The 26249-nt window shown below is 51.9% G+C and overlaps 6 protein-coding genes across 6 annotated transcripts; 5 read left to right on the top strand and 1 right to left on the bottom strand.

The window, feature by feature from the left end:
• Nucleotides 1–969: 969 nt before the first annotated feature.
• CCOS01_01636 (uncharacterized protein) lies at nt 970–3062 on the bottom strand (the record flags this gene model as incomplete). The annotated part of the gene is made up of 4 exons (XM_060449829.1): nt 970–1219; nt 1986–2163; nt 2632–2673; nt 2882–3062. The coding sequence occupies 4 exons, from the start codon at nt 3060–3062 to the stop codon at nt 970–972; spliced, it is 651 nt and encodes a 216-aa protein (XP_060318479.1).
• Nucleotides 3063–7022: 3960 nt separating this feature from the next.
• Nucleotides 7023–7280, top strand: CCOS01_01635 (uncharacterized protein; the record flags this gene model as incomplete). The annotated part of the gene is made up of 1 exon (XM_060449828.1): nt 7023–7280. The coding sequence occupies one exon, from the start codon at nt 7023–7025 to the stop codon at nt 7278–7280; it is 258 nt and encodes an 85-aa protein (XP_060318478.1).
• A 2186-nt stretch (nt 7281–9466) lies between these two features.
• Nucleotides 9467–12280, top strand: CCOS01_01634 (arrestin domain-containing protein; the record flags this gene model as incomplete). The annotated part of the gene is made up of 2 exons (XM_060449827.1): nt 9467–11419; nt 11477–12280. The coding sequence occupies 2 exons, from the start codon at nt 9467–9469 to the stop codon at nt 12278–12280; spliced, it is 2757 nt and encodes a 918-aa protein (XP_060318477.1).
• Nucleotides 12281–16046: 3766 nt separating this feature from the next.
• CCOS01_01633 (uncharacterized protein) lies at nt 16047–17336 on the top strand (the record flags this gene model as incomplete). Its single annotated transcript, XM_060449826.1, has 1 exon — nt 16047–17336. The coding sequence occupies one exon, from the start codon at nt 16047–16049 to the stop codon at nt 17334–17336; it is 1290 nt and encodes a 429-aa protein (XP_060318476.1).
• A 1838-nt stretch (nt 17337–19174) lies between these two features.
• On the top strand, nt 19175–20319 carry CCOS01_01632 (ABC transporter; the record flags this gene model as incomplete). The annotated part of the gene is made up of 2 exons (XM_060449825.1): nt 19175–19770; nt 19827–20319. The coding sequence occupies 2 exons, from the start codon at nt 19175–19177 to the stop codon at nt 20317–20319; spliced, it is 1089 nt and encodes a 362-aa protein (XP_060318475.1).
• Nucleotides 20320–24555: 4236 nt separating this feature from the next.
• CCOS01_01631 (uncharacterized protein) lies at nt 24556–25387 on the top strand (the record flags this gene model as incomplete). Its single annotated transcript, XM_060449824.1, has 3 exons — nt 24556–24801; nt 24861–25022; nt 25076–25387. The coding sequence occupies 3 exons, from the start codon at nt 24556–24558 to the stop codon at nt 25385–25387; spliced, it is 720 nt and encodes a 239-aa protein (XP_060318474.1).
• Nucleotides 25388–26249: the final 862 nt, after the last annotated feature.

The raw sequence follows: 26249 nt of genomic DNA, 5'->3' as shown, positions 1-26249 counted from the left end.
CCCTTATGTTTACGAAAGGTCGCAACGTGGCGGCTGAATCCTTTCTGGGTCTTGCGAGCAATCGGAGCTTTTGCCATAATTGCCAGGCCAATCAGCGCAAACCGCTCCCAAGATGATGGGTTGAGGAATTCAGTAAGCAATTACAGGAGCGATCGCCAATAAGCTGCTGCCTACCTTGAGTGCTAAGACTTGCTCTCGCCATCTTGCAAAGTTGACTCTGATCCTACCCGTAAGATCATCAACTTTTGAAATATCAAAAGAAGCCCGCGATGCTCCCAAACCTGGGCATGATCGTCGGCCCAAGGTGTTTCTATGAAGTGCTGATCTTCGGGCGAGAGATGCCGGCGCCAGGGCGGAGCCGAAGCGAGACAGCGTTTTGCTGCGTGCAATGGGCCGAGGGATCACTACTGCGGCCCGACGCCGGCGGTAGATTGAGGCGCAGAATTCGCAACATCGGCGATTCAGGTACCAAAGTGCATGCATCTGCACGTTCGAGAGGAAGGACTTGACAAACTTGGCAGATGCCCTGTTCGACTCAGGGGTAGTTCGTGGGCTGGGTGCACTCCAGGGTCAAAGCGAGCAAGGTAAAGCGAAGCAAAGGCTTTGGGGCTTTGAGGCCTCTGCCGATCTAATGAATGCATCTTGTTTGAACGTGGAGCAACAATAGTTTGGCGGCAATTTGAATTCCCTAGTAGGGCGTTCCACTGGAGGCGATGACTTGTCAATATCATGCCGAACGCGATAGCGGCTTGGTTGCTCGACTTGATTCAAGGTGCTTAGGACCGTAGCCTGGTAGCAGCGTACCGCGTCAAACGAGCTTCAGACATGACTTGATGGAGCTCAGAAGCCTCAAAGTGCGAACACCAAGCGGGCACACCGGTCATGCCGGAGCTCCGGGAGCACGGGTCTAGACCTCTGCAGACAGCCCACTAAGAGCCTTACACGGCCCGGACAGCGACCGTGGCGGATTTACTTCGTCATTTGCGGCTCAGGCTCGGTGGTGCAGAACTGTCGTGATAGCGTGGAGCGTAGTGTACAGGTAGTAGTGTCGTCGTTGTTGAGGCCAGCTCCATAGCTCCTGAGCTTCAGAGGTGGAAATGGCGCTACTACGATGATCGGCAATGCCCGACGCATACCATCATCAGGGCTGCCCAAGCCGTTGTCCTCCTCCACCCTGTAGCAGCGTAGGGGAAAATTAGCACAGTTAGTCAGGTTCCTAGCGCAGGGTCCCAATGATTGAGGCGGAATCATTGCCAAGGGGGGTCTCGAAGAGATGGAATCTATTGCTGACAGAGGTTGATTCCATGGCGTAGATCTGACAGAAACGAGCAACGGATGACACGAATGAGGCGAGCGCAAAAGTGAGTGGCCTTTGGCGTTGCCGTTTTGGGGAAGCCGGCAAGGAAACAGAGCTGAGTCTCGAACTTGAGCAATGAGGGGTCGTTGGGCGGTGAGTCCCAACATCCCCAGTCGGAGGCAGAACCGGAGAGGAAAGATGATCCGTGGAGTGGAAATAGTCTGGATTATTCGTCTGTAGGTTTTCGTAGACTGTACTCCGTATCTGTACCTGCAATGTGGATGTGGTGGGATGGTTGGTGAGGCTGCTCATTGGGCTCCGCTGAAGTTGGTTATTGGCATGCCGGGGTTTGAAAAGCCATGATCGGCGCGCCTACATCCAAGACACCCCGCGAAGGAGAAGGAGAGCGAACTACTGAAGAACGACGTGGGGTCTGCAAAGCTTTGATGGCTCATGATGCCGAAAAAACCCCAAAAAAAACCAGGGACTTTGTGGATCTATGAGGCACAGTAGTGAGTATCCACGATCTCTTGATGCTGGTCTCAGTTTCGTCCAAGGACTGGACTCCATCACAATACCTATCTCAGGCTCCAGTCCTTTCGTGATGAGGCTTGATAAGTTTGACAGGCGGCTTGGTACCTAAGCTGTGGCGAGTTGCTTCGTGGAGGCGGATGGATATCCATTCTACTAGTTCGCCTTGTGCTGGGTGACACTGACGGGAGGTGAGGCTATGGGTGATGGGATTCGCTGTTGTTGTCGTGAAGATTTGCGGTGAGCTAGTTCGGGTAGGTCGTCAGTCCCAAGATTTGGATACGACTCTGCGTGCGCCTTGATTGATAGCTGGTGACCCATGGCAATAATACCAGCTGGATTTGTTTGTTGTTTTTGGCGACTCAGACTGTACATACTCTGTAGTCTGTACGGACCGTAACCGTACTCCATCCCCAGTAGTCTCTTACGCCCGCCCGATGGCAATATGGGACGACTCGAGCTTGACCGCCGCAATTGGACGTGGGTTGACATTGACAATGCATCGTTGCCAATTGGGGAGAAGTGAGAAATCTGATGGTGCGTTATCATCGCGGATGACAATGAATGGCAGATGACAGCAGCAGCGTCACATTGCGGCGAGCTTTCCGCGGAGTCCAATGCAGCAGGCGTCACGGATGCGGAAGTGCCAAAGTGCTTGTGGCTGCGTGGTAGGAACATCGATTGTGCCTACCTCACCTAGGTGCCCAGATTGCGAAGGTACCTTGCTTTACTGAAGGACCTGGGACTGCAGTACGCCTGAAAGTGGCAGTGACGATGCGGAAATGTGTTGCCGTGCTTCTTACCTGCTTTGCGAAGGTAGGTACAGCCGTACTGCTGCTTCTTTCCTGTTGCAACTTGAAGCTGTGGCTGATTGCTTCCTGCCTCTTTCTTGATGAAATCAATTGCGGCTGGCCGGCACTCTCGCGGGGCAGGAGCAAGATGCCGTGCAACCTACACTACAACTGCCTGCATCTACACGGTACACTGCTGCAGGCGCATAGGTACCCACGTACCTTCCTCAAAGGTGCAGGAAGTTACGAATCCGCGACTCACGCGGCCCCACTCCCCAGCTGCTGATGACCTCAGTGGCGTCGATCCTCGATCTTGCATTCGTGGCATTGGCTGCAGCCAGCTGGACTGTGGATGCCGACTTCCCCACACCTTCCCAGTCGAGTTTTCCAATCCCCATGTGCTTCTTTCCCTTTTCGCTCATGATTCCTCGGTCATCAGTCATCAGTCAGCATTTTGTTGCTCTGCCGTGTTTCCCCCCTCCCATCGTCACTCTATTGTGTGTGTTTGGTTCCATTTAGTCCCGAAAGGCATCTGTCAGCTCACTTTTTTTCTTCTTCTGTTCTTTCACCGGCTTCGGAAGACGACCGACCGGTAATGTGGATCTTCCGGCCCTACCGAGCCCTCTGAAGTCCGTTCTCGAGGAGACGAGGGATATGGATAGACTCTACCTACCTACTACTTCACGTGGGGAGCTGAGAAAACGAACTCGAACCATGCGATGACTTCGAGTCAATTCCAAGAAGCCTCGCTCGGATCCGCGTCTGGATTCTGCTTCGGTTCACTCGCGAACCCTCAGACCCCTTGCCCGAACTCTGCTCAGCATCCCCCGTGAATGCAGTGACGCACTTTGCGTCGGCTTGTCCTTGATTTCCTCCCCGGCTTGCACAGCACGACGGCACAGCGTGGACGCCGCCCAGCTCAGCTCAACCTAGGCGGAGGCACTGGAGTGGAACACAGCTCACAATATGATCTATTCGACTCTTGCTAGCTCAATCTCGACCTCGCAGACTCATCCCCTCACACGGTTACACATGCACTTACAAGACACAAGACACCACATGCTATGCTACTTGCGGTACTCCCAACCAACTCACAACCAACTGCATGCCGCATAACCGCGCTACTGTTTCTTGTCGACCTCCAAATCTCGCGCTAGAGCCTTGTTTCGTCCATGGTCACCCAACCTGCCGCAGGCCTGCTCGCACTCACCCGCCCACCACCTCTCTAGGAAGGCTCTTGAGGCTGCTCTGTGCCTTGATCTGATGGCCTCGCCAGACTGACCCGGACACGAGACCTGCCTTACACGCGCATCTTTGGTTGACTCGCACTCTGTTGCAATGATGCGTCTGCGGTCTGTTAGGTCATAGCCAACCACTCCCTTGCGAATTCGCAAAGGTCTGTCAACCAAGTTGCGCGCAAAATACCTGTCTCGGGCGCTCTCAGGATGCTGTGGCTCTAAAGACTCTGGCCCTTGACTGGCTGCCATGTCAGACAGCTGCACCCAGCAAAAAAGGTGCCGTCATCATCTCCCTTTTTAGGGTCGACTATCAGGCACCGGCCCGCCCTGGCGCGCTGACAAGCTTACTGTCCCTATCTCCGCCTCCCCACACTGCCGGGTGCGAATCTTCCGCTGCCTCCAACCCGGAACTACGCAAGTGTTCTCTTGGCATTTTCGTTCAACGGCCGCCGTGGTAGCTGCTGTAAGGGACTCACAGTTTTCGAGCGAGCCAGCAACTCTTGATAATACGTGGGTTCGAAAGTATTGCGAGAGTACGCAGAACAAAGACTGTAGCATAGCAATCCGAGCTCAACAAGGAGCTCTATCGAGGCCTCGTCGTTGGGCCCCAATCAAAGAGCCTACAGATCGCGGAGGATCGCACTTAAGCCCGCCAGGATATCCTCGATACCCTTTTTCAACAGTCATCGTCAGCCCTGCAATTTTCACCGCCCGCAACTCGCTGGCCAGTTCGTGGCATACTGTTGCCCTGGGGTTTCCCATGTCGAGAAGCCAAAAGACCCCTCCTTCCGCCATACGTACTCCTCTTTTCCGATTAGGCCTGCTTTGGAACAGCTTTCTTCCAAGGAACAGCGCCAGTCAAGACCTTGGACTGCACTTTCTGTGCTGCGTGGCCCCCTGTTGACACCCCAGCCACTAGGCTCAATGCAATGAGCCCTAGGTTAGCCTGGCCAGCCCGAATTCTACAGTTTGGAACACCAGAGTTGAGATGGCAGAGATTGCGTCTTAATGCGAGAGAATAGGAGATGGAGAAGGCCATGATGCAAACGGGCGTGCGAGTGAAACATGGCCGTTTGGCGCCACACGGTTGGGAACTGGTGCACAGGCAAACAATCAAAGTTCCAGAGTCACAACTACTTACCTACCCTGCCTTCAACCTCTGAGCATGCGGTAATGTGTTGCGTTGCCCTTCGCCGCATCCCATCATTTCACACACACTCTTCGAACTGTCAAGTGTCAAACCTTCAGACCATCAAGCATCTCAGTGGGACGACACCCATTATTCTCGCAAGATGACTCGGACATGGCGATTTCCAAGAGAGTGTAGCGCATGACTCTCTAAAGGACCAATGAGGGTGGCGTGGGGATCTCACAGGACAGCCAGGGCACGCAGGGTTTACGGCGGTTTGGTCTTGTACTTCTTGGAAGTCTCGGCGCCGCGGCGGCCATCCATTGAAAGTCAGAGACATTTGATACTCATGCCAGGCCTCCAAGAGTCCAGCCATCCCATCAAGTCGCGTGTTTTGGCATTGCCCTACCTACAATGGCAAAGGATTCGTACCTGCGAAAACACCACACAGCGTCTCCGTGGCTCCGCAGCTGTGAATTGCAGGCCGAGTCTTGGGATATAGAATCATTGAATTTCAGTGTACGCGATATACACGGAAAAAAGGATTGCTCTGGCAATTGTCGTTCGCCGTTCGTCGGTGCCTCAGTTCTACATCTGCGAAATGGCCAGGGCAATGTTGCTCAGTAACCAACATTTGATCATTTGTCAATTGGCGGGCAAAAAGTCCGGCACGTATGCCGAAGCTCGGCAGACGGGGGGATCTGCTCATCGCCTAACTGATTTGGTGCCAGATCACGTTGATCTGTCAAAAGAGGCAGAACAGAGTTGAGACTACAACGGCACTAGGACGCAATAGACGCGCTGACACGGCACATTGAGACTTTTGGTGGCCGCGGCACGATACGTCGTGACGACTGTGCTCGAGCTTGACCCACCGTAGTGATTACCGAAGCATTTCTTCTCATCTTCCAGAAGGATATCAACAATAACGGCCGGGGGAAAAGAGGATCGCTCTATTTTTCGACATGGAGAAGTATGTACTCGCCAACGGATGATACGGCGCATCATTGCCCGATATTGCTTGCGGCTACGCCCTTGGATCGCGGCTCATCGCATAGACCTGCCAAGGTCTTGCTTGCCAACGAGTCCCGATAGACAGCAGGCGGCAAGGCATGGTTCGACAACATCCCAGGTGTGCCCTGGGGAGCGACCAAACGGATTCGAGACTGTCACACTTGTCTGTACCGAATACGTCGTGCTTCATGTCAAATATGAGAAAGAGCCAAAGAGCTATTGGTGAAGCGGCAGACTGGAGGTAAAGATGGTATGTACATGCAAGTTGCCGATAGTTGGCATGTGTACGGAGTAGAACGCAGGCTGCTCACACATTTGTTTGTCGAATATTCGGTAGAGTCTCTCTCTCTTATCAAGCACCAGCCACACTGCCACGAATACAAACTCCACCAACGCCGACCACTCGCCACGCTGATCTGCATTTCTCTCTCGCATTTGGCTGGATTCCCAGTCTTCCCCGGCTATGCGCAGCCACTGCTTACTCACACAACGCAGAGGAGAAAGACATTCACTTTGACACCGTCATCACTCTCTGTTTCACACCACTCCCTGCATCTCCAGCAAGACATGGGCAGATGCAACTTTGCAAGTGCAGGACGCCAGACAATTGGTATCCGCCCAGGCGCCAGGAAAGCCGAGCCCGGCCCAGTGCGGAGCCACAATTCAGAAGTCCCTTGCCCTTCTATTGGAAACGAGTAGCTGCGTACACTGGAAATTTGAAGAGAAAGAAAAAAAAAACAAAAAACCCCAATTTCAGAGGCAGCAACCAGGGTCATACCAAGGCCTTGAATACATCATAGGTTGATCATCCGTTCACGCAAGCTCTGAGCAAGGACTTCCTGAACATCCGGCCGGCCTGCAGATGCTTGGAAGAAGACGAAGAAAGTCTGCTCCCAATTGCCCACACACTCACTGGATTGGACTGGATCGGATTGGGCTCTGCCTACTTACGGATACCTTACCTGGTAGTTGATTCAAACCACCATACGTACCGAGGAAGGTCTGGCAGGCAATAGTTGCGCATGCCGCCAACTTTCATGGTTGCCAATGCCGTCTCTTCCATCGGTTCCGCGCTACGAATACCTCAGCTCATCCTGCGTGCCGTCCTTTTCCTGGTGTCTGTAAATAATATTCTTCTTCCTCTTACAACTACCTACACACACACGCGAGCTACCAGAGCCATCTATCGCATTGGAATTCCGCAAGCGTCCCGTCTTATCCTTCGTCTCCCGTTATACCCGAGGGCAATAGTCCACAAACCTCGACATACCTTCAGTTAGAACCTACGTAGACATTCGCTACTAATCGCCCACGCCACTCAGACGTTCAATTCCATCTCGTCCCGCCTCGTCCGCCATTGTAAGCTATGCCTATTGCCTACGTCCCCCTGCCCTGCTCTTTTACCTTATTCACTATTTTCCTTCTTCCCCTCTTCCCAAACGTCCCATCTCATTTCAACCCATAATATACCCCCCGTCGCTTCGTCTTTTCTTGCGAAGGCCAGAGCCAAACAGAAGAAGGAAAAGAAGTCCATCCGTCCTTCTTTGGCCCCCTCGTCCTGCTCCTCCCGCCCCAAATCAAGCTCGCAAGTTACCCATCCTTGGAAGAGGGGACACACAGGGCGCACACCGCACACACCGCACACCACTCACCGTGGCCGCGTCGCAGAGTCTCTTCCCCCGCCAGACAGCATCCTTGCATGCTGCTTGAGTCTACCGTCACAACCAATCCCACTATTTCGTTGGATACGCTGCGCGACAAAGCCAATTCCCACTGTTTCCATTCGGCATCCAGAACTTTGAGGTTGGGATACCGTCGCAGCAGTGAACCATCGCGACCGCTTTACCCTGCCGTACCTGGTCTTCCGGCTTGCCTGCCCACGCCTCTCCGCCTCTCACTCTCTCACTATCACTCTCATATTCACACACTTCTCTTCACCGTACGTGCGCTCCGCTCAACTGTACCTCTCTTGCTGTTCGCTCGCCTTGCTGGTACTCTCTAGCTCTCGCCTACCATTTCACATCTCCATATTCCCCCCGCCTGAACAGGGGCAGTTCCCGGGTCATCGACTCTAACCGCTTCGCCTCGCCCTCGCTTGCCTCTCCCTTCTTCCCCCATCCTACACCCCTCATCGTTGTCGACATCTTCCCTGTCGTCAACATCTCACTCGTCGATTATCGATTCTCTGGCCCATCTCATCGCTCTTTCCCCCACCAGTCACTGAAATCACGGAATCCTCACTCACCCCCCTCCCTTCTGTACCTTCACAGGTCTCTCAGGCTTCAACAGTTCGAGTGGCGTTGCGCGCGGGGCTCCCCATCTTCACTCTACTGAGGCAGTCAGAAGGTAAAACGTGAGACATCCATTCAACACGGACGGAGCCTGACTGGTCCGGACTTGTGAGAGTGTCCTGCGGTATCTTTGCCGACTTGACCTGGCCGCCCCGGGACTGGATGAGAATTGAATTTCGATTGGAGACTTTCGATGCTTGTTCCCACCTTGCTCTCGTCTATCCCACACTTTCTCCCCTCCTTCTGATCTCTCTTCCCTCCCTCCTCCCACCACGGCTGCTACTTGTTCCTGTACAAACACACACACACTCACTCACTCACTCACACTCACACTCACACTCACGCACTCACACGCACCTTATCCCGCACCCGCACCCGCATGCCGTACTGATCTTCCCGTTGTACCTAGCAACTAGACTTTCTTCTCCCGCCAAACAAGACGCAGAGATCTTGCTTTTCCTTCAGGAGGTCCGAGGGTGGAATGTGATTAAGCCTCCACCCGGCTCTTGTCACTGACTGATCGCATGCACGCCTGACTCTGACGCTGCTCAACCGGTACGTCTTGCATTTTCCTTCTAGTACCTTTCCCTCACATTCTGAGGCTGCCCGTCCCGCCTAGCGCCATCTCCATCTCGTTGTACCTTTCCATACTCCATACGCCTTTCTTTACCTTGCCTTACCGGCCGTTAGTCTTGTCTCCCAAGACCAAGACGACGCATTTCTTATGCCCCATGCCTGTCTCTCCATGTGCAGCAAGTGCTCGCACCGCGCCGTGTCCCATCACCGCTGCACATTATCACGGGCAACCCTGCATCCCACCTCAAACCCCCATCATCCCTAACTCGCCTCGATGCCCGACACTCCTTGACCCGACCTACACATCCTCGTCTCCTCTTCCTATGGATACCCTCACTTGCTTTTTGCCAGCGCATAGAACCATCTCATGCACCTAATCTGGCCAGTACCCCAGACCACTCTCCTATTGTCTCTGACCGTAGGAAACTTACTTCCCTTACACACGCCCTTTCTAAAACTCCATACCTTAAACTTCAACCTCTCTCTTCTATTTCTTATACATACTCTGCATACCGCGCCCACTTTCTGGCTGAGTGATTCCGGACTCTTTGTCACTCGGCCACACGCTACATGTTTTTTCCTACCAGTGGTGTCTAACAATGCCGGCCACCATGACAGATTCGGAGCGATCTCGGCGTACGGAAAACTGGATTCCCACATCCACCCGAGGCGGCGTCTACTACTGCCCCAGATATCTTCTCGATCCTCCCGCTACACAACAAAATCGCCTACCAACGCCGCCCATCCGTGCTCGCCAAGTAAGACCGCGATCAATACACATCACTTCGTGGCCCTCGGGCTTTGTACCCCACGAATTACGGCCACAACCAGAACGTCCTGTCAAGAGGAGGAAACCGTCAAAAGCAGTATCCCCAACTACAACAGCGCTGGGCAAGACGTCATTGAAGTTCAGCATCAAGCAGTTCTTCTCCCTCTCTCAAAAACAAGTGCCGAGTCGTTCTACGTCGCGCGCATCCACACTCTCCAGGCCCACGCTTTCGAGACCCCCCAGCAGAGCCGCGAGCATTCTCAATCGACTCTCTACCTATCGTGAGGTAGATTTGGTGGTTCCGGACGAAGACACAATGGCGCTACGATCTGCCGCCATGAGCGAGGCCCTGCGGCCGCCTCTGATGAGCTCTACTTACAACACACCCGGGCAGCGAAACAGCTTGATGTCGGTACGGAGCGCAAAGAGCAACGTAACATCAATGGTCACCGAGATCCCCAAGCCAATCGCCCATGGCAGCGGCGTCAGCTGCTCGATCTTGATGGCGGAACCGAACATTTTCTTGACTGGGTTCGACCACGACGGCCACAGACAACATTCACAAGGCGGCACAGCTCTCCTTCGCGGAAAGCTGCAATTGAAGGTCACGAAAAACATCAAGATCAAGGGTGTGAGCTTGAAGTTGGTGGGAAAGGCTCGCACTGAATGGCCCGAAGGAATTCCTCCCTTGAAAGTCGACCTCTATGAGGAGGAGTCGCTGCGCACGCAAGTTTTGACATTTTTCAACGCCGTAAACGACGGGTGGGAGACCGAGTACGGGAATCAGTGTGTCTACACATTGAAGAACAGCTCCACGAATTCTTCCTCAACCAACCTCGCCTCCAGCTCTCCCCGCAACTCGATGTCGCCCTCGCTACTCTCAATACCGCCTAACCGACAGGGTCTTACCGCCAAGGAGCTGAAGCGCCTGTCTCTACAGTCAAACCAGTCGAGGAGCTTTGGCAAGGGCGACAACCCCAGCGGCAACCAGGCAAAGGGTTACAAGGTGTTTTACCCAGGTACTTATGAGTACACCTTTGAGCTGCCCATCGACCACCATCAGTTGGAGACAACTAAGCTTCAGTATGGCTCGGTGAAGTGGGAGCTGCAGGCAACCGTTGAGCGAGCTGGCGCTTTCAAGCCCAATCTTCACGGTTCCAAGGAAGTCGCCATCGTCCGCGTGCCAGACCAGCTCTCGCTTGAAATGACGGAACCCATCTCAATTAGCAGGCAATGGGAGGATCAACTCCACTACGACATTATCATTTCGGGCAAATCATTTCCCTTGGGCACCAAAATCCCGATTGCCTTCAAGCTCACGCCGCTTGCCAAGGTTCAGGTTCACAAACTCAAGGTTTTCGTCACCGAATCGATTGAATACTGGACCAACGACCGCAGAGTTACCCGTAAAGATCCGGGTAGGAAGATTCTCCTGCTCGAGAAGACTGCTGGCAAGCCATTAGACCCTGCCTATGCGTCGTCGGATGTTCGCGTACTCAATGGTGGTGAGCTCACGCCCCGCCAGCGCCGGGAGGCCCGAGAATCTGCAGCCATGCGGCGCGCAGCCGATGCCTCTCGACACGGCGTCATGCCCGAGCCTCTCCCCGAACCAGTAGACAACATCTTGGGTGACTTGGATCTTGGACTGGAGAGTTACTGGGGGTCCACCGAAATTGAAATGAACGTTCAATTGCCGACTTGTGAGACCATGGCAAAGAGCAAGGAGATGCGCTTGCACCCCGATTGCAGTTGGAAGAATGTCAATGTGTACCATTGGATCAAGGTAAGTCTTTTTTTTTTATCCACTTGATTACTCGCAACGACTAACAGCCATCCTAAGATCGTCATGCGGATTTCCCGCCTCGACCCTGAGGATCCCACCGGTACCAAACGCCGTCACTTTGAGATCAGCATCGACTCACCGTTCACGGTACTCAACTGCCGCGCTACCCAAGCCAACACCTCTCTTCCCGAGTACTCAGGCCCCGATGTTGGCCTGAATCAAAGCCGTCACACGTCTTGCGGCTGCCCCGATGCTGTCACTATCTCTGGTCCATCCGAGGGCTCACCCAACAATCTTTCAACCGGCGCCCTCACCGTAATGGAGGCGCCTGGTAACCTTCCCGCGCCCCCACAAGCCGCCCACCTTCCCTCCTCACCGCAACCTACAACCGGCGGTACCGGCCGGTCGTCGCCGCCGAACTCCCAAACGTCGGTTGACCCTCTCGCCGACGTACATCCCCGACCCATTCACCTACTTCGCGTGCCGTCCTACAACCCGCCTGCGTTTGATGCTGAGACGCCCCCGCCGCCCGCCGAGAACGATCAGCTTCCGCTGCAGACGCCCCCACCTCAGTACGATGTCATTGTCGGCACGCCGAGCGTCGACGGCATGGCAGACTACTTTGCTCGTCTCGCTGACTACGGCTACGACGAACCCGAGGAAGACTCTGACTCGGATGAGGGCCCGGCTCGCATCACTGAGCGTGGAGGGCGCGTCAACGTGGCGCACCCTCGCACACCCGGCGGCAGGCGCGCTCCCAGCCGCAGTATGGAGATCCAGCGCCCTCCCGTCGAACTAAGAATGGACGCTCTACCCAACTTGAACTTGCGGAGGGATGGTGTCCACCCGCAAATCAACTGAACATAATGCTGTAATACCACAGAAAAAGAACTGTCACAAATTGGAGGAGATGAGATGATCAGACGAGAAACTTGGACGATGAAGACTTGGAGAGGACACATTCGAATTACTTTTGCATCATGACTATGGATCATCGAGACGACATCTAAAAAACTACTTACCAATGCATCCTCATCAGGATTGGTCGGCGCATTCACGAAGGGGAATGGGTTTCGGTTGGGGAATGTATGCTCGTTAGATGCGAGCAGTACCAGGAGGAACACAGTCTGGCGTTCTTGTTGTCTTTTTTTTTGGGATATATACCTGGACTCTACGTCTACTGCTCTGTGTGAATATTGATTCCCTGGATATGTACTGGACTTGAAGACAAACACCTTACATCATGCACACGATTCTCTTAAGTAATGGTGATGCTTCATGATCTCGCCCGATGGCACTCGGTTATTATCATGTTGTTTTCAGCGGACTTCACATTGAACGTAGCTTGATCACTTGCATATAACATCAACCGCCCGCTGAAGGGTGCACTACATTGAACCCAGCGTGGCATGGCACCTATCAGACCAGTTCAGCAGGACCAGCTATTGAATTACTTGGCTTTTCTCCTAATCGAGGTGCTTCTCGCCACACCAAGAACTCTATAAGCTATGTGAAATCGACCCAGTCCCGACCCATCGGTGCATGTAATTTCTCACCGACGGCTATTGGTATCAGAGATTGCGGCGGGACCCCCGTAGGAGACAGGGTAAACGATTGAAAAGGGGGCGCTGAGGACTGCCGTGGTTTGGGTTTCTTCAAGGGGTTGGGGGTTGCGAAAAAAGGGGGCGAAGGACGAAGATCGATTGGTGGTCTTTTCCTCGGGGCACGTGGAGGAAAGTCAAGTCGATTGGCATATAGGAGGTTACCGGAAAGCGCCGTCCATCAATCGAGGGTCTGACAATGGGGGATCGAAGGGGGAACAAGGGGATTCCGGTAATCACTTTAAAAGCCTACGTTCGAATTCGTTTGGCTGCGAATCCTATGAGCCATGAGTGAGATGTCGTCATGGACGGGGGATTATTTGGGAAGGGGTCCCTTGAGAGCCATAGGATCCTGGTCCCGTGTTTGGAGGGTAGAGGGCATGTATATGAACGAAGTTACCAGCGTGACGACTATCTTTATTGACCAGCGGCAAGCGAAACCGTAGCCGGAACTTTAACGTTATCCTGCCCATTTTGGAGGAGAGGCAAACGTCTTTTTCAGCTGATGGGGGGGTGGCGTTTGTTTCATGAGCGGGTGGGAGTGTGACCTCACCGCGGACACGGAGTTTTGAGAATTCAGGAAACATTGAAGGATCGATTTGCGAAGAGCTGAAGGATATTCGGTTTGACAAGGTTCATGTTTGGAAAAAGTATCCATCGTAGCAGGTACGCATTTCCGAGTGAAAGTAGCGAAGGTTGCTTTTGGAATTATCATTGTGGTAGGAAGAGGGGCCCTCTGAGTTTGGGGAGAGGAAGGGAGAGACAAATGTTGTTAATGGCATTGACGGGAACGCTCGTGCGGACGACGGGATCGGAATTCGGGGGTTCTTACTTTTGGATTGGGGATTGGGGATTGGCTTTTCCGATGGTGGTGAGGAAGGGGGATTGGGATACCGTGCGGTGTGAGTGGAGGGTATTCTGCTTGAGTTGGTCTAGGCTTTTCTGGAAGAGAGTTTGAGCAGGATGAAGTGAGTTTGCGTCGTTCAGAGCTGAAATGCCGGGATAAGATTTGGACATGTTGGAGTTGGATGGAGAAAAACAGAGAGGGAGAAGGTCGAGGCTCGGAGCCGGCTGTGGGTTTGGTAAGTAGCGTATCGTCCTGCAAATAACTTCAATCTCGATGGCGGAAGAATGAGGTTGACTGCCATGTACTTTGCGGAGTGATTTCTTTCTCGAAGAAGAGACTTCGACGCTAGAAACGTGGTCACCACTTGGTCCCGAGCCGAGGCTTTGAGGGAAGGAGAAGGGAAAACCAAAGCGATAGTTTCGTCTGATGATTACAACCAACCCACGACGATCTTTCAAGGCTGCTTACTCAGATCTTTAAAGAGCCTGGGCTCATGGTTGGACAGGAATCCTGGAAGCTGCACGTGTTGTGGTCTAGAATTGAGGCAATTATACGGACAAGGGGTAGTGTTGTTCCTTGACAGGCTATGCAACCCTGGCGTCTAACGTGACCGGAGATCTTTCAAATTTGACATTATTGGAGGAATAAGTCATACTTGTCGAGTTCGTGACTAGACGTGTATCTGGTGACCGATTCCAGGCTGAGAGAACGGTGTCGTCTAGGGTTTCGAGGGTTACATGTAGACTTGGAGTGAGGACTAGGGAGATTTGATGGTGGAATACGGGGATGTGGACGACATTTTGGCACCTGGTAACTCGCTGCCAGTGCGCGTATCATGAGGTGCTGGTTGAATGCTTCGATTTTTCCAAAGTATGAACGTGGAATACTTTTCCCTAGTTAGGGGAGGGCGATCGGCGCACGATTTCCTTACACGTCATGTCTTCCTTAACATGACGTCGAGATTGAAAGATTACTTATCAATTTTCAAAACTCAAGAGTCCTCGTCTAGTGACTAGAACCCAAAAGTCAATGTCAAACCCTACGAACCTTGGCTATACCATTCCAAGAACATGACTAATACTTGGCACCGTTGGAGGTACAAGGCGATCGTTTCTTTACGCAGGGATCTCACTTACAGAGCTGTTTGCTAGGTTGATGATATTTCTATCTAAATCTATACTTTCTACATAAGGTACGTGTTGCAAGAGAGCAGTACATTAGTTGTTAAAAAGCATTGATAGGTTCAACTGGTCCAACAATTTGCAGCAGATTGTGCGCGGTGGTCTGTTCATGTTCCTCTGAATTCGACAAAGGCAAAAAGATCTGCCAAGGGACCCATGCAGAAATCCATGGACCCTGCCTCAAGCTCATAAAGACTGAGAGGCACAACTTCATCGAGCTGTGAGATGAGCAGAAGCTATGGTAGGACTACCTCCCTGAAGCAAATCATGACGTCTGTTTTCCCAGGATCTGAGAAATATCATACCAGAACTCGTGCGTTTCAAAATTTCATTCTTCGATACAGAGTCCGCATCTACAATGCCGAGGGCAAGGAAAGTTGATGATATTTATGTCGACCCAGCTAGTGATCGACAGGCCTCAGTGGCCGTAGTCCTCATATTTTAGTGGAATTCAGCTCAAAGTCTTGCATTTCGCGGCAAAACCATACTCAGTTCGTGTTTGATATCACCTCTAGAAGAGGCTATCCGTTTGGGAAGGCTTCACAAACAAGGGGTCAAACATCTTGCGTCCTGATGTGGATCGCACCGGAACTGACTTGAGATGGCAACCTCGGAGCTGGTTAATTGGGAACCATTGCTAGCCTCGGAGTAGGTCTGGTTCTCTGATTGTAGATCGTCTGCTTACTCGTAGAATATTTTGTATCAAGAAGCCCCAAGTCATCGAGTGATTATATCATGTGAGTATCGTCGAAGGAGAAGTCTGCAGACCAATATGCGGTTCTGCCCGCGACCCCACATCCATGCATATCGATGACTAGTTCCGCCTTAAGGGTTCTTATGAGCGGGGAATGGGACGAACTTCTGCCCTCACAACCAGCCTTATCATGACTGAGTCATTCTTGGTTTCTTAAATAATGCCTTGCATCCCCTCTCACGAGTCGTCCTCTCTCTTTTGATCAGTAGACTTTCTTCACTGCGCTTGCAATTTCGGCTTCATAATGAGTCACGGCCTTTCAACTCGCGGCAGCATCGCAGCCAAGCCGGACGATGGCATGCTTCTATGGAAGATCGTCCAGGACCTCTGGGACCCGGAAACGAATCCCAAAGGCTATGTGAGCTTGGGCATCGCGGAAAATACTCTCATGCACGATAGACTGTCGAAGCATATTCACGAGAACCTAGCAGTTCCGAACCACTCGTTCACGTACGGCGATGGCATGACCGGCTCGAAGCGTCTGAAGGCGTCACTCGCGCGCTTTCTCACTGAGCGACTACATCCAGTAACGGCCATCGAAGCGCAACACATCTCCGTCACCAATGGTTGTAGTTCGGCAATAGAACATCTTTGCTGGGCATTGGGCAACCCTGGCGAAGGCTTCCTTCTCGGCCAACCCCACTACGGAGCTTTCCTTCCCGATGTTGAGTATCGAACGGGCTGCAAGCTCGTGCAGGTTCCTTTCCACGAAGTTGACCCTTTCGGTTTGGATGCGGTCCGGAAGTATGAGGAAGCGTTGCTGTCCGCTAGGGAAAAGGGGATCAAGATTGCCGCCCTCATCTTATGTCACCCTCACAACCCTCTCGGACGTTGCTATCCGCGGGAGACCATTGTCGATTTGATGCGACTGTGCCAGCAGTACGATACGCATCTCATCAGTGACGAGATATACGCGCTCTCCGTCTGGAAGAACACAATCGATACGCAACCAGCGCCGGTTCCTTTCGAATCTTGCCTCTCCATCAGTACGACAGACATCATGGAGGCCCATCGACTGCACGTTCTCTGGGGCATGTCCAAAGACTTCGGCGCCAACGGTATCAGACTTGGCGCCATCATTTCACAGCACAATTCGTCGTTCCATAGCTCCTTGACCCCGGTCGGTATCTACAGCTCACCTTCCGGCCTTACTGACCACGCAACGGCCAACATTCTCGATGATCGCGAATGGGTGGATGGCTACATCGACGAGAATCAGCACAAGCTCCAAGAAAACTTTGAGCTGGTGGCCAACTGGGTTACAGAGAACGGGATCAAGTACGCACCTGGGGCAAACGCTGCATTTTTTCTGTGGGTTGATCTGGGCAAAGCCTACCGTGAACGACGGCCGGGTGCAGAATTTGAGGATATCAGCACAGAGGTGATGAGGGCGTTGCTCGACAAGAAGGTGTTTTTGGCATCAGGAAAACAGTTTGGCGCCGAGCAGCCGGGGTGGTTCCGGATCGTGTTTTCCAACAAGAAGGAATTGCTACTTGAAGGCCTCAAACGAGTTGCTGCTGCCTTAGACCACTGAGCTTGATGTGATATCATTTGCTTGGGTTTTAACTTCACTTTGCAAAAGCGCACAGAGACGGCAATGGGCCTCAGATGCTTGGTTTTTCCTCGGACAAATACTGCTTCCGATAACTGATGTTAGCTGCTTATCATAAAGAGAAGGTTTGCGCAAGATTACTCTCGTAGAATTTCTCCTACCAAAACACCAAGCTTAAATAATCCTTGCGTTGATCGTCAAAAGCCCCTGCACGATGATAAGATCATGCAGCACGCAGCATGAGTACGACCAGATAAAGCTGTGAACGATATTTCGCCTTACCTCATCATTCAGTTGCTTTGGCTCCATCGTGCCGTTCCAGTTATCATGGGCGAGGCTTCTTATGTAGCACAGCCCTGTGGTGTTTACCAAGGGAAATCATCCTGCGATTGGTTTTCTGTTACGTAGTGTCATTCTTGACTCGCTTAGCGTTCCTGCTGTCGTGGTAGAATGGTACTGACGACTGACGCGTGGTGCGGAATGCGCGGGGGCCGTTGAGTACTGTGATTTGAAATGAAGCTCTCTGCATCTAAGCATTGGACATTGAACAGGAAGTTTCGCCTGCCTTATCGAACTCCCATTTGCAATGATGAACGGATTCAAGACTTCGATTACCACAGTCGGCGTGGGCGACAACTTACATAAGAGATGGGTCAGTTTAGTTGCTTATTCTTCGGATGAAGGTAGCCCTTGAGATGTCACAGTGAGACATTGAACGTTCACGGATGTATTTTGACTATTCTTCTTCAGAGATGACCAATACCCAGACTGATTCGTTAAGTAATGAGAATAAGAAAATGGCACAGTTACCAACTTTGAAGACACTCAAATGCCCAGATTGCACGGTGCTCGAGGCCGGCAGTGTCTGGATAGTTTTGCCAATTGCGGTAAGGCCTCGTTCATCTGGCTGGGCTGCAGGGATCCTCGATCGCCATCAACCCACATCTGCTTAATGCCTCCAGACATTAGCACAAGATCCCTGCGAACCCGCGCGGTTCCCACCGATGTGCTAGTAATGCCCAGTCCTGCGTCAAGATCATGTGTTGATGTGATCTTGAATTTTGATTTCGGGTGTTCTCGGCGTATGCGCTTCATAGCAGACTTAGATGTCTGACTTCATCACCGATGAGGGTGACAGCTTTAGCCTTAACTCTAGTTTGTGTACTGGTATCACTCAGTTCCCGTCATCACGAGTCGGAACTACATAGTCTAGGTATGTAGAAGAATCAATTATATGCTAAAAAGAGAGGGCTTACCGCTACGGTGTAGCCGACATCTTTCTCACTTCGCTCATACCGATGACATAGTACACCGTTGCAACGGCACACTAGGAGAGTATGGCCATATGTTAGGGGGCGATGTGACCTAAAGCTGCAAGGACCCCACGTCTGAACAATGGTCATAATAAGCGTAACCGAGAAAGCACATATTGCGAATCCACGCTAAAGAGGGCTGAGTGGTTACCTTCATCCGAACGCTGGGGATTAGCTTGGCCCGGGGTGCAGTGACGTTGGGAAGGGGTAGGCAGTCTGACCGGGATACCAACGATCTGGATCGCGTCATGTACATTCAACTTACCAAACTTGGATGAAAACAGCCAACATCAGTCTACACGAGTCGTCTATTGTGGAGTTCGGAACGTGAGGCCTGCTCGGCTTTCGGAACGCAGTGCACCTTGAGCCCCTGATGCCAATACGTACAGTCTCATGGACTGAAAATATAAGTAAGTAGTGTTTGCCGGATGGAAAACACACCTAAACACCATCTCAAAATCACCGTCACTCTTTTTTACACAAAGCCAACTGAAGTCCCAACTCAAAATGGTTCTGCCCACATTCGTTCTTTCGGCTGCTCTGGCCACATCTGTTGCAGCCTACGATACCCTCCTCAACTTTCACGGCGCCCCCGAAGTCGAAACCCGCACGATTGACGACATTCACAAGGCTGCTGTCGCTGAAGGTGGTGTCGTTACTCTTTGGCACGGGGGTGATGAGAAGACTCAACAGGACGCTCTGAAGGAAGCTTTCGAGAAGCGCTTCCCCGGAATGACCCTTAACCTCACCGTCGACATCTCCAAATATATCGACGGCGACATCGACCGCCAGCTGTCGCAAGGCAACGTTTACGTTGACAGCGTCATTCTTCAGACCCTTCAAGACTATCCCAGATGGGACCAGGAAGGTGCTTTGCTGCGGTACAAACCGTTGGACTTTGACAAGATCCACCCTGGCTTCCGTGATGTATGGGCTTCGTGGTATGCGGTTGTTGTGTTTGGTTGGACCAACATCTGGAACACCGAAAAGGTTTCCGAAGGCCCCGTCGAGTACTCGGATTTCTTGAAGCCTGAGTACAAGGACAAGTTGGTCTTTACCTACCCGAATGACGATGATGCCGTTCTTTATGCGTTCGACCTGGCGTAAGCAATAACCTCTGATAAATACTTCTTTATGTGTGAATACTAATTGGAAGCAGTATGCAGCAGAACGGATACAGCTGGTTCGAGAATCTCCTCGCCCAAAACCCTCGTTGGGTCCGCGGCACTGCTACCCCGACCACCGTCATGGGTCAGGCCAACAACTCATACGCCGTCACCTTCACCGGCGCTCTCGGACTAGCACCCACTGCTCCTTTCAATGTTTCCATTCCTAAGAATGGTTTCTTCGTCACTTGGGGCCAGCGCGCCGCGATTCTCAAGGACGCCCCCCACAAGGAGGGAGCAAAGCTTCTCCACAACTTCTTGCTCAGCGAGGAGTATCAGAGCCCCAACAACACCGGCATGTGGAGCGTCCGCAAGGACATTCCTGCCCCCGCTGGCTTCCCGGAACTGATGGACGTCAACTCTACGAACCCTATTGACTTTGAGCGTTTCATGGCGGATCGGGAGCGTGTTGAGAGACTAAAGCTTTTCTTCGAGAGCAAGATTGGCTCCGCCCAAGGACTCAGCCCCTTGGTTGACGACTTGTAAACATGCGACCGAATACATAGAAATATAGCATAGAATGTTGCTTTTTCTAGATATATCAAGTGAACGAAGAGATCCTAGCTCGTTACAAGTTGTTGTTCTCACGTGGTCATCACGAGGATGTCATGTTAATCTATCCCACCTGCTTCAACAGCCACATACGACCATACCCATTGGAAAATTCGGGATCCCGTCCGCTCTCCCATAGACAAGCCAATGAGGGCCGGATTAGTAGTTGGGTCGGTGACGACCAGCGAATACCTGGTGTTGTATGTTTTTTTGCTGAATTTGTGATGATATCTCGACATCGTGGAGTTTTGGTGTTGTGGTGGGCCACGCCCAAAACGTGACTCCACATAGAGTTGATAACCCCATAATCCTGGTCAAATACGACCTGTTGAATCTACTACTCCCTCCTTCCAATGTTGACGTAGTTTTTGAACCACTGAAAAGTAGATCACAAACCTAGCGCGAAAGCATTCGTAGAGACTTTGTCATGATCTCAAACAAGGGCCGATTCTTTGGCTCGAAATACATTACCCAGCTTTTCTGTACATACCGCATGCGATGACGCAATAGATCGGCCGAACTGTCAGAAGTGGGAAAGGAGGCAGGCACATAATATCTCAAGTTGGGATCTGGATTTCTTTCGAATGGTTGTTATGATTAGGGGACTATTAGAAGAAAAAAGTTAAACACTATACCGTCGCATCATCGTATGGAGAATACGTATGACGAAGTTAACATTACACCAATCCATCAAATCCGTGTTCAAACGACCCCATAAACTCTACTACCCATAAGCTGTCCCTTCTCTATTGCATGTCGGTATTATCATCAGACCTCGGCAAGACCACGACCGACAAAATCTGCTTAGCCGCTGAGCTTCCACGGCATTTCCCTGATAGGCCAATGTCTTCAAATGCTTTTCTAATACAATCTTGTATAGAGAGATACAGTGTGATTATTCTCTCCGTGACAAGAGTCTCTACTTGACCAAGACATTCAACAGAAACCAACTAATCCTCCCTTGTGTCTAAGGCTGGCTGGACTGACTCCGCTTCGGGTGACGTGAAGCCGAAGGACGAGCAGTCTGTATAACCTCAACTAGAGTTTGTGTAACCTGAACCATTGTTTTTGGTATGAGACAGCCTGGACCTTTCATTCTCGTTACCTCACTGCGAGCGGCCAAAGAAGACATGTCGCCACTGAGAGAGACTTGGCGACACACAGCTCCGTGGTTCTCAAAGCCATGGTGTATGTGCTGCCAAGAGCTATGTACCGCCCAGACACCATCGATGGAATGGAAAGGTTGGAAGAAGTTCCACATGCTCGGCGACTTGTTGTGTACATAGGCTTGGAGTCAGGGACTGGGCCGTGGCTCGGCACTTCAAAGAAGGTATGCGTCTAACCAGACTGCCGAGCTGATCAGTCGATCCCCTCGGCCCGGCTGGTCGGATGACTTCACGCGACTCTATCACACGCCGGAAGCAATGTTTACCCCTTACAGCGCCCCTCTCATCCGTTGAACACATTGTCTGCGCCCCATGTTGTGGATGCAAGGAATAGATCCTGTGGCTTGCTGAAAGATCAACCTTGCTCAATATGATACGCCATGAAGCATGCTCAACGCATCTAGGGAAAGGATGGTCCAACGTCATTTGTGTGCCTATGAAATCAAAATGACCAATCATCCTGTGGTTCGCCATGACACTTAGGCCGGAAGCATGCAAAGGGAACCGGGGAAGTGTCTCACAGACCGGCGGGAGACAACATCCAGCACCACGGAGATGGAAGGTGCTCCGTCTTTGAGAACTATTGATCTTCGTTTTGCACTTTCATCCTCTTGAGACTGTCTCACAGGTTGAACAAGCAGTGTGATCTTACTTCTCGAGGCACAAGAATCGGACAGAGGGGAAGGCAGTCGGATTTCTTGGGAATGACATCACAGTATGAGCACTGGAACATGAATCATTGCATAAGCAGAGTAGTCGGTTTTGTGCACACATACTTGGAGCTCGAACACATGGCTACGCTATTGCGCATTAGCGGTAGAGAAGCCGGAGAGATGCGCTGCACGCGCGCCAAGACTGCATTGTTAAGGCCGTGAAGCTTAGTCCCAGGCAGTTTCTTGGCGGCTTGAAGCACATCATGAGCAATGAAAATAGCAACGAGGCGTCCAAAAAACCACAGGTCCCACATCAAGATGGTGAGAGATGAGAACTTCCGGCGCCATGTCACATAGCTAACGTCTCTAGTGAGAGTGCTTCTGCGATGAGGTCTCTTAATTTGAATTATCCTCAGTAAATCGACCCGAGTCTAGACAAAACACTACGGGCTTTGCATTGAAAACGTTATTCTACAGCTTGGACTTGCCGACTGAAGATGAACACCAAGTCGAGAAACGTCCACAGATCGGGCCGCATTTTGGCACTACGATCGGAATGCAATCTCTAGGGTGGTTGAGTCATCTCGTTCAGTTCCCTAGCAAGCCCATGACATGGACTTTTCTCTCCGCAATGTACGGCCGCAAACGTTGTCTCGGACAGTGCCATTGACGGAATCTCCCTTAGGTAATTGCTCAAGACTCGTCGTCCCGCTACGGAACAAGCTCAGTCCGATGATCGAAGCCGGCTCGACCACCCCGCTGTCGATGAATGCGGCCCGCTGGGAACTATCCGCTGACATATTTCCCGTGAGCCTAGCCTGTCCGCCAAGCCACGGCTAGGCTAGATCTAGCTCTTGTCACTATTGCCTAATAGCCAGCTCCCATAACGTCTATGTGGGCTCGAGCTTCATGAAAGGGTTGCTCCCGTTGAATGTGGGGTTAGAGGCTGTTTTGAACAGCACTGATTCGTGGATACTAAATGGTCTTAGACAACGACCATCGTCCACGGGAAACTCCAGTAGACCCTGAGACATCTCAGACCCAACCACATCCACTCCCGCCACATGCGGTGACAAGTTGAAAGAGGAGTCAACAAACTGTCCGTTCCCAGCTCCCTGCAAGGGGATTGAGGTCTTCTTGGGGAGGAAACTGGAAATGGGGCCCTCCGGGAATGACAGCAGAGGAGACGCCTCACCCGCTCAGCATTCTTGTGAGGAAGATTCCGTGCAACTCGTGTGTCTTACTGGGCTTTCAGACTCCTTTGACTCTCTTCAGCTGGCGCCCGGGCGGGAGTGTCTTGCCGCCCAGAGGCGTTTCCAAAGAGATTCTGTGTAGGTTTTCTTTGGCTATGCGGGAGCGTTGCCGTGTCGTCATCTCACACCGATGAACACTACCATCACTGCGAGCCTTGCCCCGTTACACAGAATATCGGACAGTGAAAACTTCTCATCTTAACACAGGAATGATTTACAAGATGACGGGGCAGATCATCACCTCATCTCAGACAGGCACAAGCATCGGACCCGGCGCCCGGTGCATCTCAAGAAGATGATGGAAGGCTCCGTTACCATGGTAAGAGTTCAAAGATGTATGCCGAATTCACCATCTCGATGCCGCGCGGTAGTTCAGCCCGGGAAAGCCAAGATGACTCGACGTTCTTGGGGTTTAGCTCGACGCCTTGGCAGCGCCTGACATCAAATTGAGACAAGCGGTAATTATTTCGAAGACATTGTCTGCTGACTGAAGCTATTGGAGGAGATGGAGAAGGATAGTGGGATGCCGAGGAACGCGGCCCCTTCTAGATCAGCCCAGGCCTCCTACATCAAGATCGGGACCCATCCCTTAGCGTGCCTCCACCAGTTCGTCCGTCCGCCTCGAGTCTTACGGAGGGGTTTTGTTGTCTCGTCATTCCTCTGCAGACGGAAAAGAGACAATCCCTTGCAGTTGATGCTCGGCAATGACATCTTGTTGGCTCACAAAGATGAGGAGCGTTGTGCAACTCGAATTAGCCGGAGCTTCGGATGGAACTCCTAGTTCGCGGAAAGAGCCATGCCCAGCAAGCCACCCTACGCTTACCCACCGCCTCTGGTAGAGTGATGCTCGTTTTCAGACATTTTGAGAACTTCTCAGCATCGAATCTCCAAAACGTTGATATTGTGGGTATCGTGGGCTTGAAGACAGCATCTCAATTTACTATAAGAGGTGTCAACGTCTCCCTTCTTATCATAACTTCTTCTCTCCTCATCAGCCTACAAAGCATCTCAACACTCAACACTCAGACACAACCATCTGAACAGTTCTCCTCACCAATACCATCTTCATAACACATCAACCTCACACCAACCTCCAACATGCAGTCCAAGATCTTCACCGCCGCGCTCGCCGCCTTCTCCTTCGCTTCAGTTCAGGGAGCCGTTCTTCCTCGTGCTACCATCACTCCTGGAACCATTGTTACTCCTGGCATCTCTTTCAACCCTGCCGAGCTTGGAGCCAACGAGTTGGCCTTCCGCACTCTTCAGGTCCTTACTGGCCAGATTGCCCAGACCACCGCTCTCGCCAACAGCCTTGCCCTTCAGGCTACCGGCACTGCGACAGCTGTAAGGCTATCACTATTCAAAGTTGATAGAACATACATGAAACTAATCCCGACATCTAGGCCGCTGATCAGGTCCAAGCCGTTGTTGCTCAGCTGAGCTCCAACGCCGCTGCCATCGCTGCCAACGTCGCCAGCATTGTCGCCGCTGCTCCCACCGCGATCCCTCCTGTTCCCAGCCCTACTGCCCCTGCTACTCCCGATGTTGGTGGTCAGGCTGAAGCTGTAAGATCAAACATCCACTTCTACATTGTTCATCACTAACACGTCTATCATAGCTCGTCCGCCAAGCTCAGGCACTCGCCAGAGCCCTGACTGCTCAGATCGCCGCTCTCCAGGCTCAAGTCACCGCCAACGCTGGAACTGTCGCCGGAGTTGCCCAGAACGCGATCCTCATTCCTGCTTTGGTTCAGGCCCAGGCTGCCGCCGCCACTACACTCGCCACCATCGGAACCGCCAGCAACCTTGCTCTCACTACTGCTGCTACCCTGACTGCCAACGCCCAGGCTATTGTCGACCGCGTCCGCAACGCCCAGGTCAAGCTCAACCCCGTCCTCGTCATCGGCGCTACTCCCGATGTCCAGTTCTAAAGGGCCCAATGACTCTCTACAATACTCCATTGGCCGGTCTTTTGATGATAACTCATCTTAATCGGTCAACAGCTTGAGCAAGACTCGCAGAACTTTCAACAATCGCAGCCGAGTATGGAACTTGGAGAATGATAATATGACAAGGAGGAATTGAACTTACCATTATTATGGGATAATAACGAACGCAAAGTCTTGAAACAAGACCTACTACGCTCCTTGATGGATGGCTTCTGAATAATTAGTAATATTTTATCCAGCGATAGGACTATCTTTAATATGCAATAATCAAGATGGTTCTCAAAATCCTCCTTATTTACAATGCTATAGTGATAACTGGGTTGTCTTGGTCAAGACTTAAATTATTCCTTTAACTCTGACTTTTTTTGTGGACCAATCTTGAGTTGAGTTTATCAGTCCTTATAGCAAGAAAGATGCAGTCAGCCACTGACGTCGCTAAAGTACTAGGTATGCCATGCGTTTTGCACCTCCGGCAAGACCTATTCATTCACACCAAAAGAATCACCTTAGCAAATCTGGCAGTTGTCAAGACGTCTCCTTATTTTATGGAACGGTGTCGTGAATAAGGTGATATGCTTGAAAGCGTAAAGATGGCGTGTTTCGTGTAAACAAATTGCTTGCCGGCGTAAGGCCCGAAATGGTCGCAAGTGGACCCCCCGAAGCACCGGAAATTCAGGGGCGGAGCGGGGCAAGCTCCGTTTTAACCGCTTTTGTCCGGATGGCACAATGAGCTGGTTCGTTTGGCCTGTTTCTGTCCTGCTCAAGAGTGGAAAGCTTTCTGTCGCCTTCAGGTGAAGACCACTAGGCCACAGGACGGCCCATGTTCAACTCTTTTGCACCCGCG

This window comes from Colletotrichum costaricense, assembly GCF_030867565.1.
Source record: "Colletotrichum costaricense strain IMI 309622 chromosome Unknown Scaffold_2.1, whole genome shotgun sequence".
Taxonomy (NCBI): domain Eukaryota; kingdom Fungi; phylum Ascomycota; class Sordariomycetes; order Glomerellales; family Glomerellaceae; genus Colletotrichum; species Colletotrichum costaricense.
The sequence above is the reverse complement of the archived record's forward strand: the minus strand, read 5'-3'. Positions and strand labels throughout refer to the sequence as shown.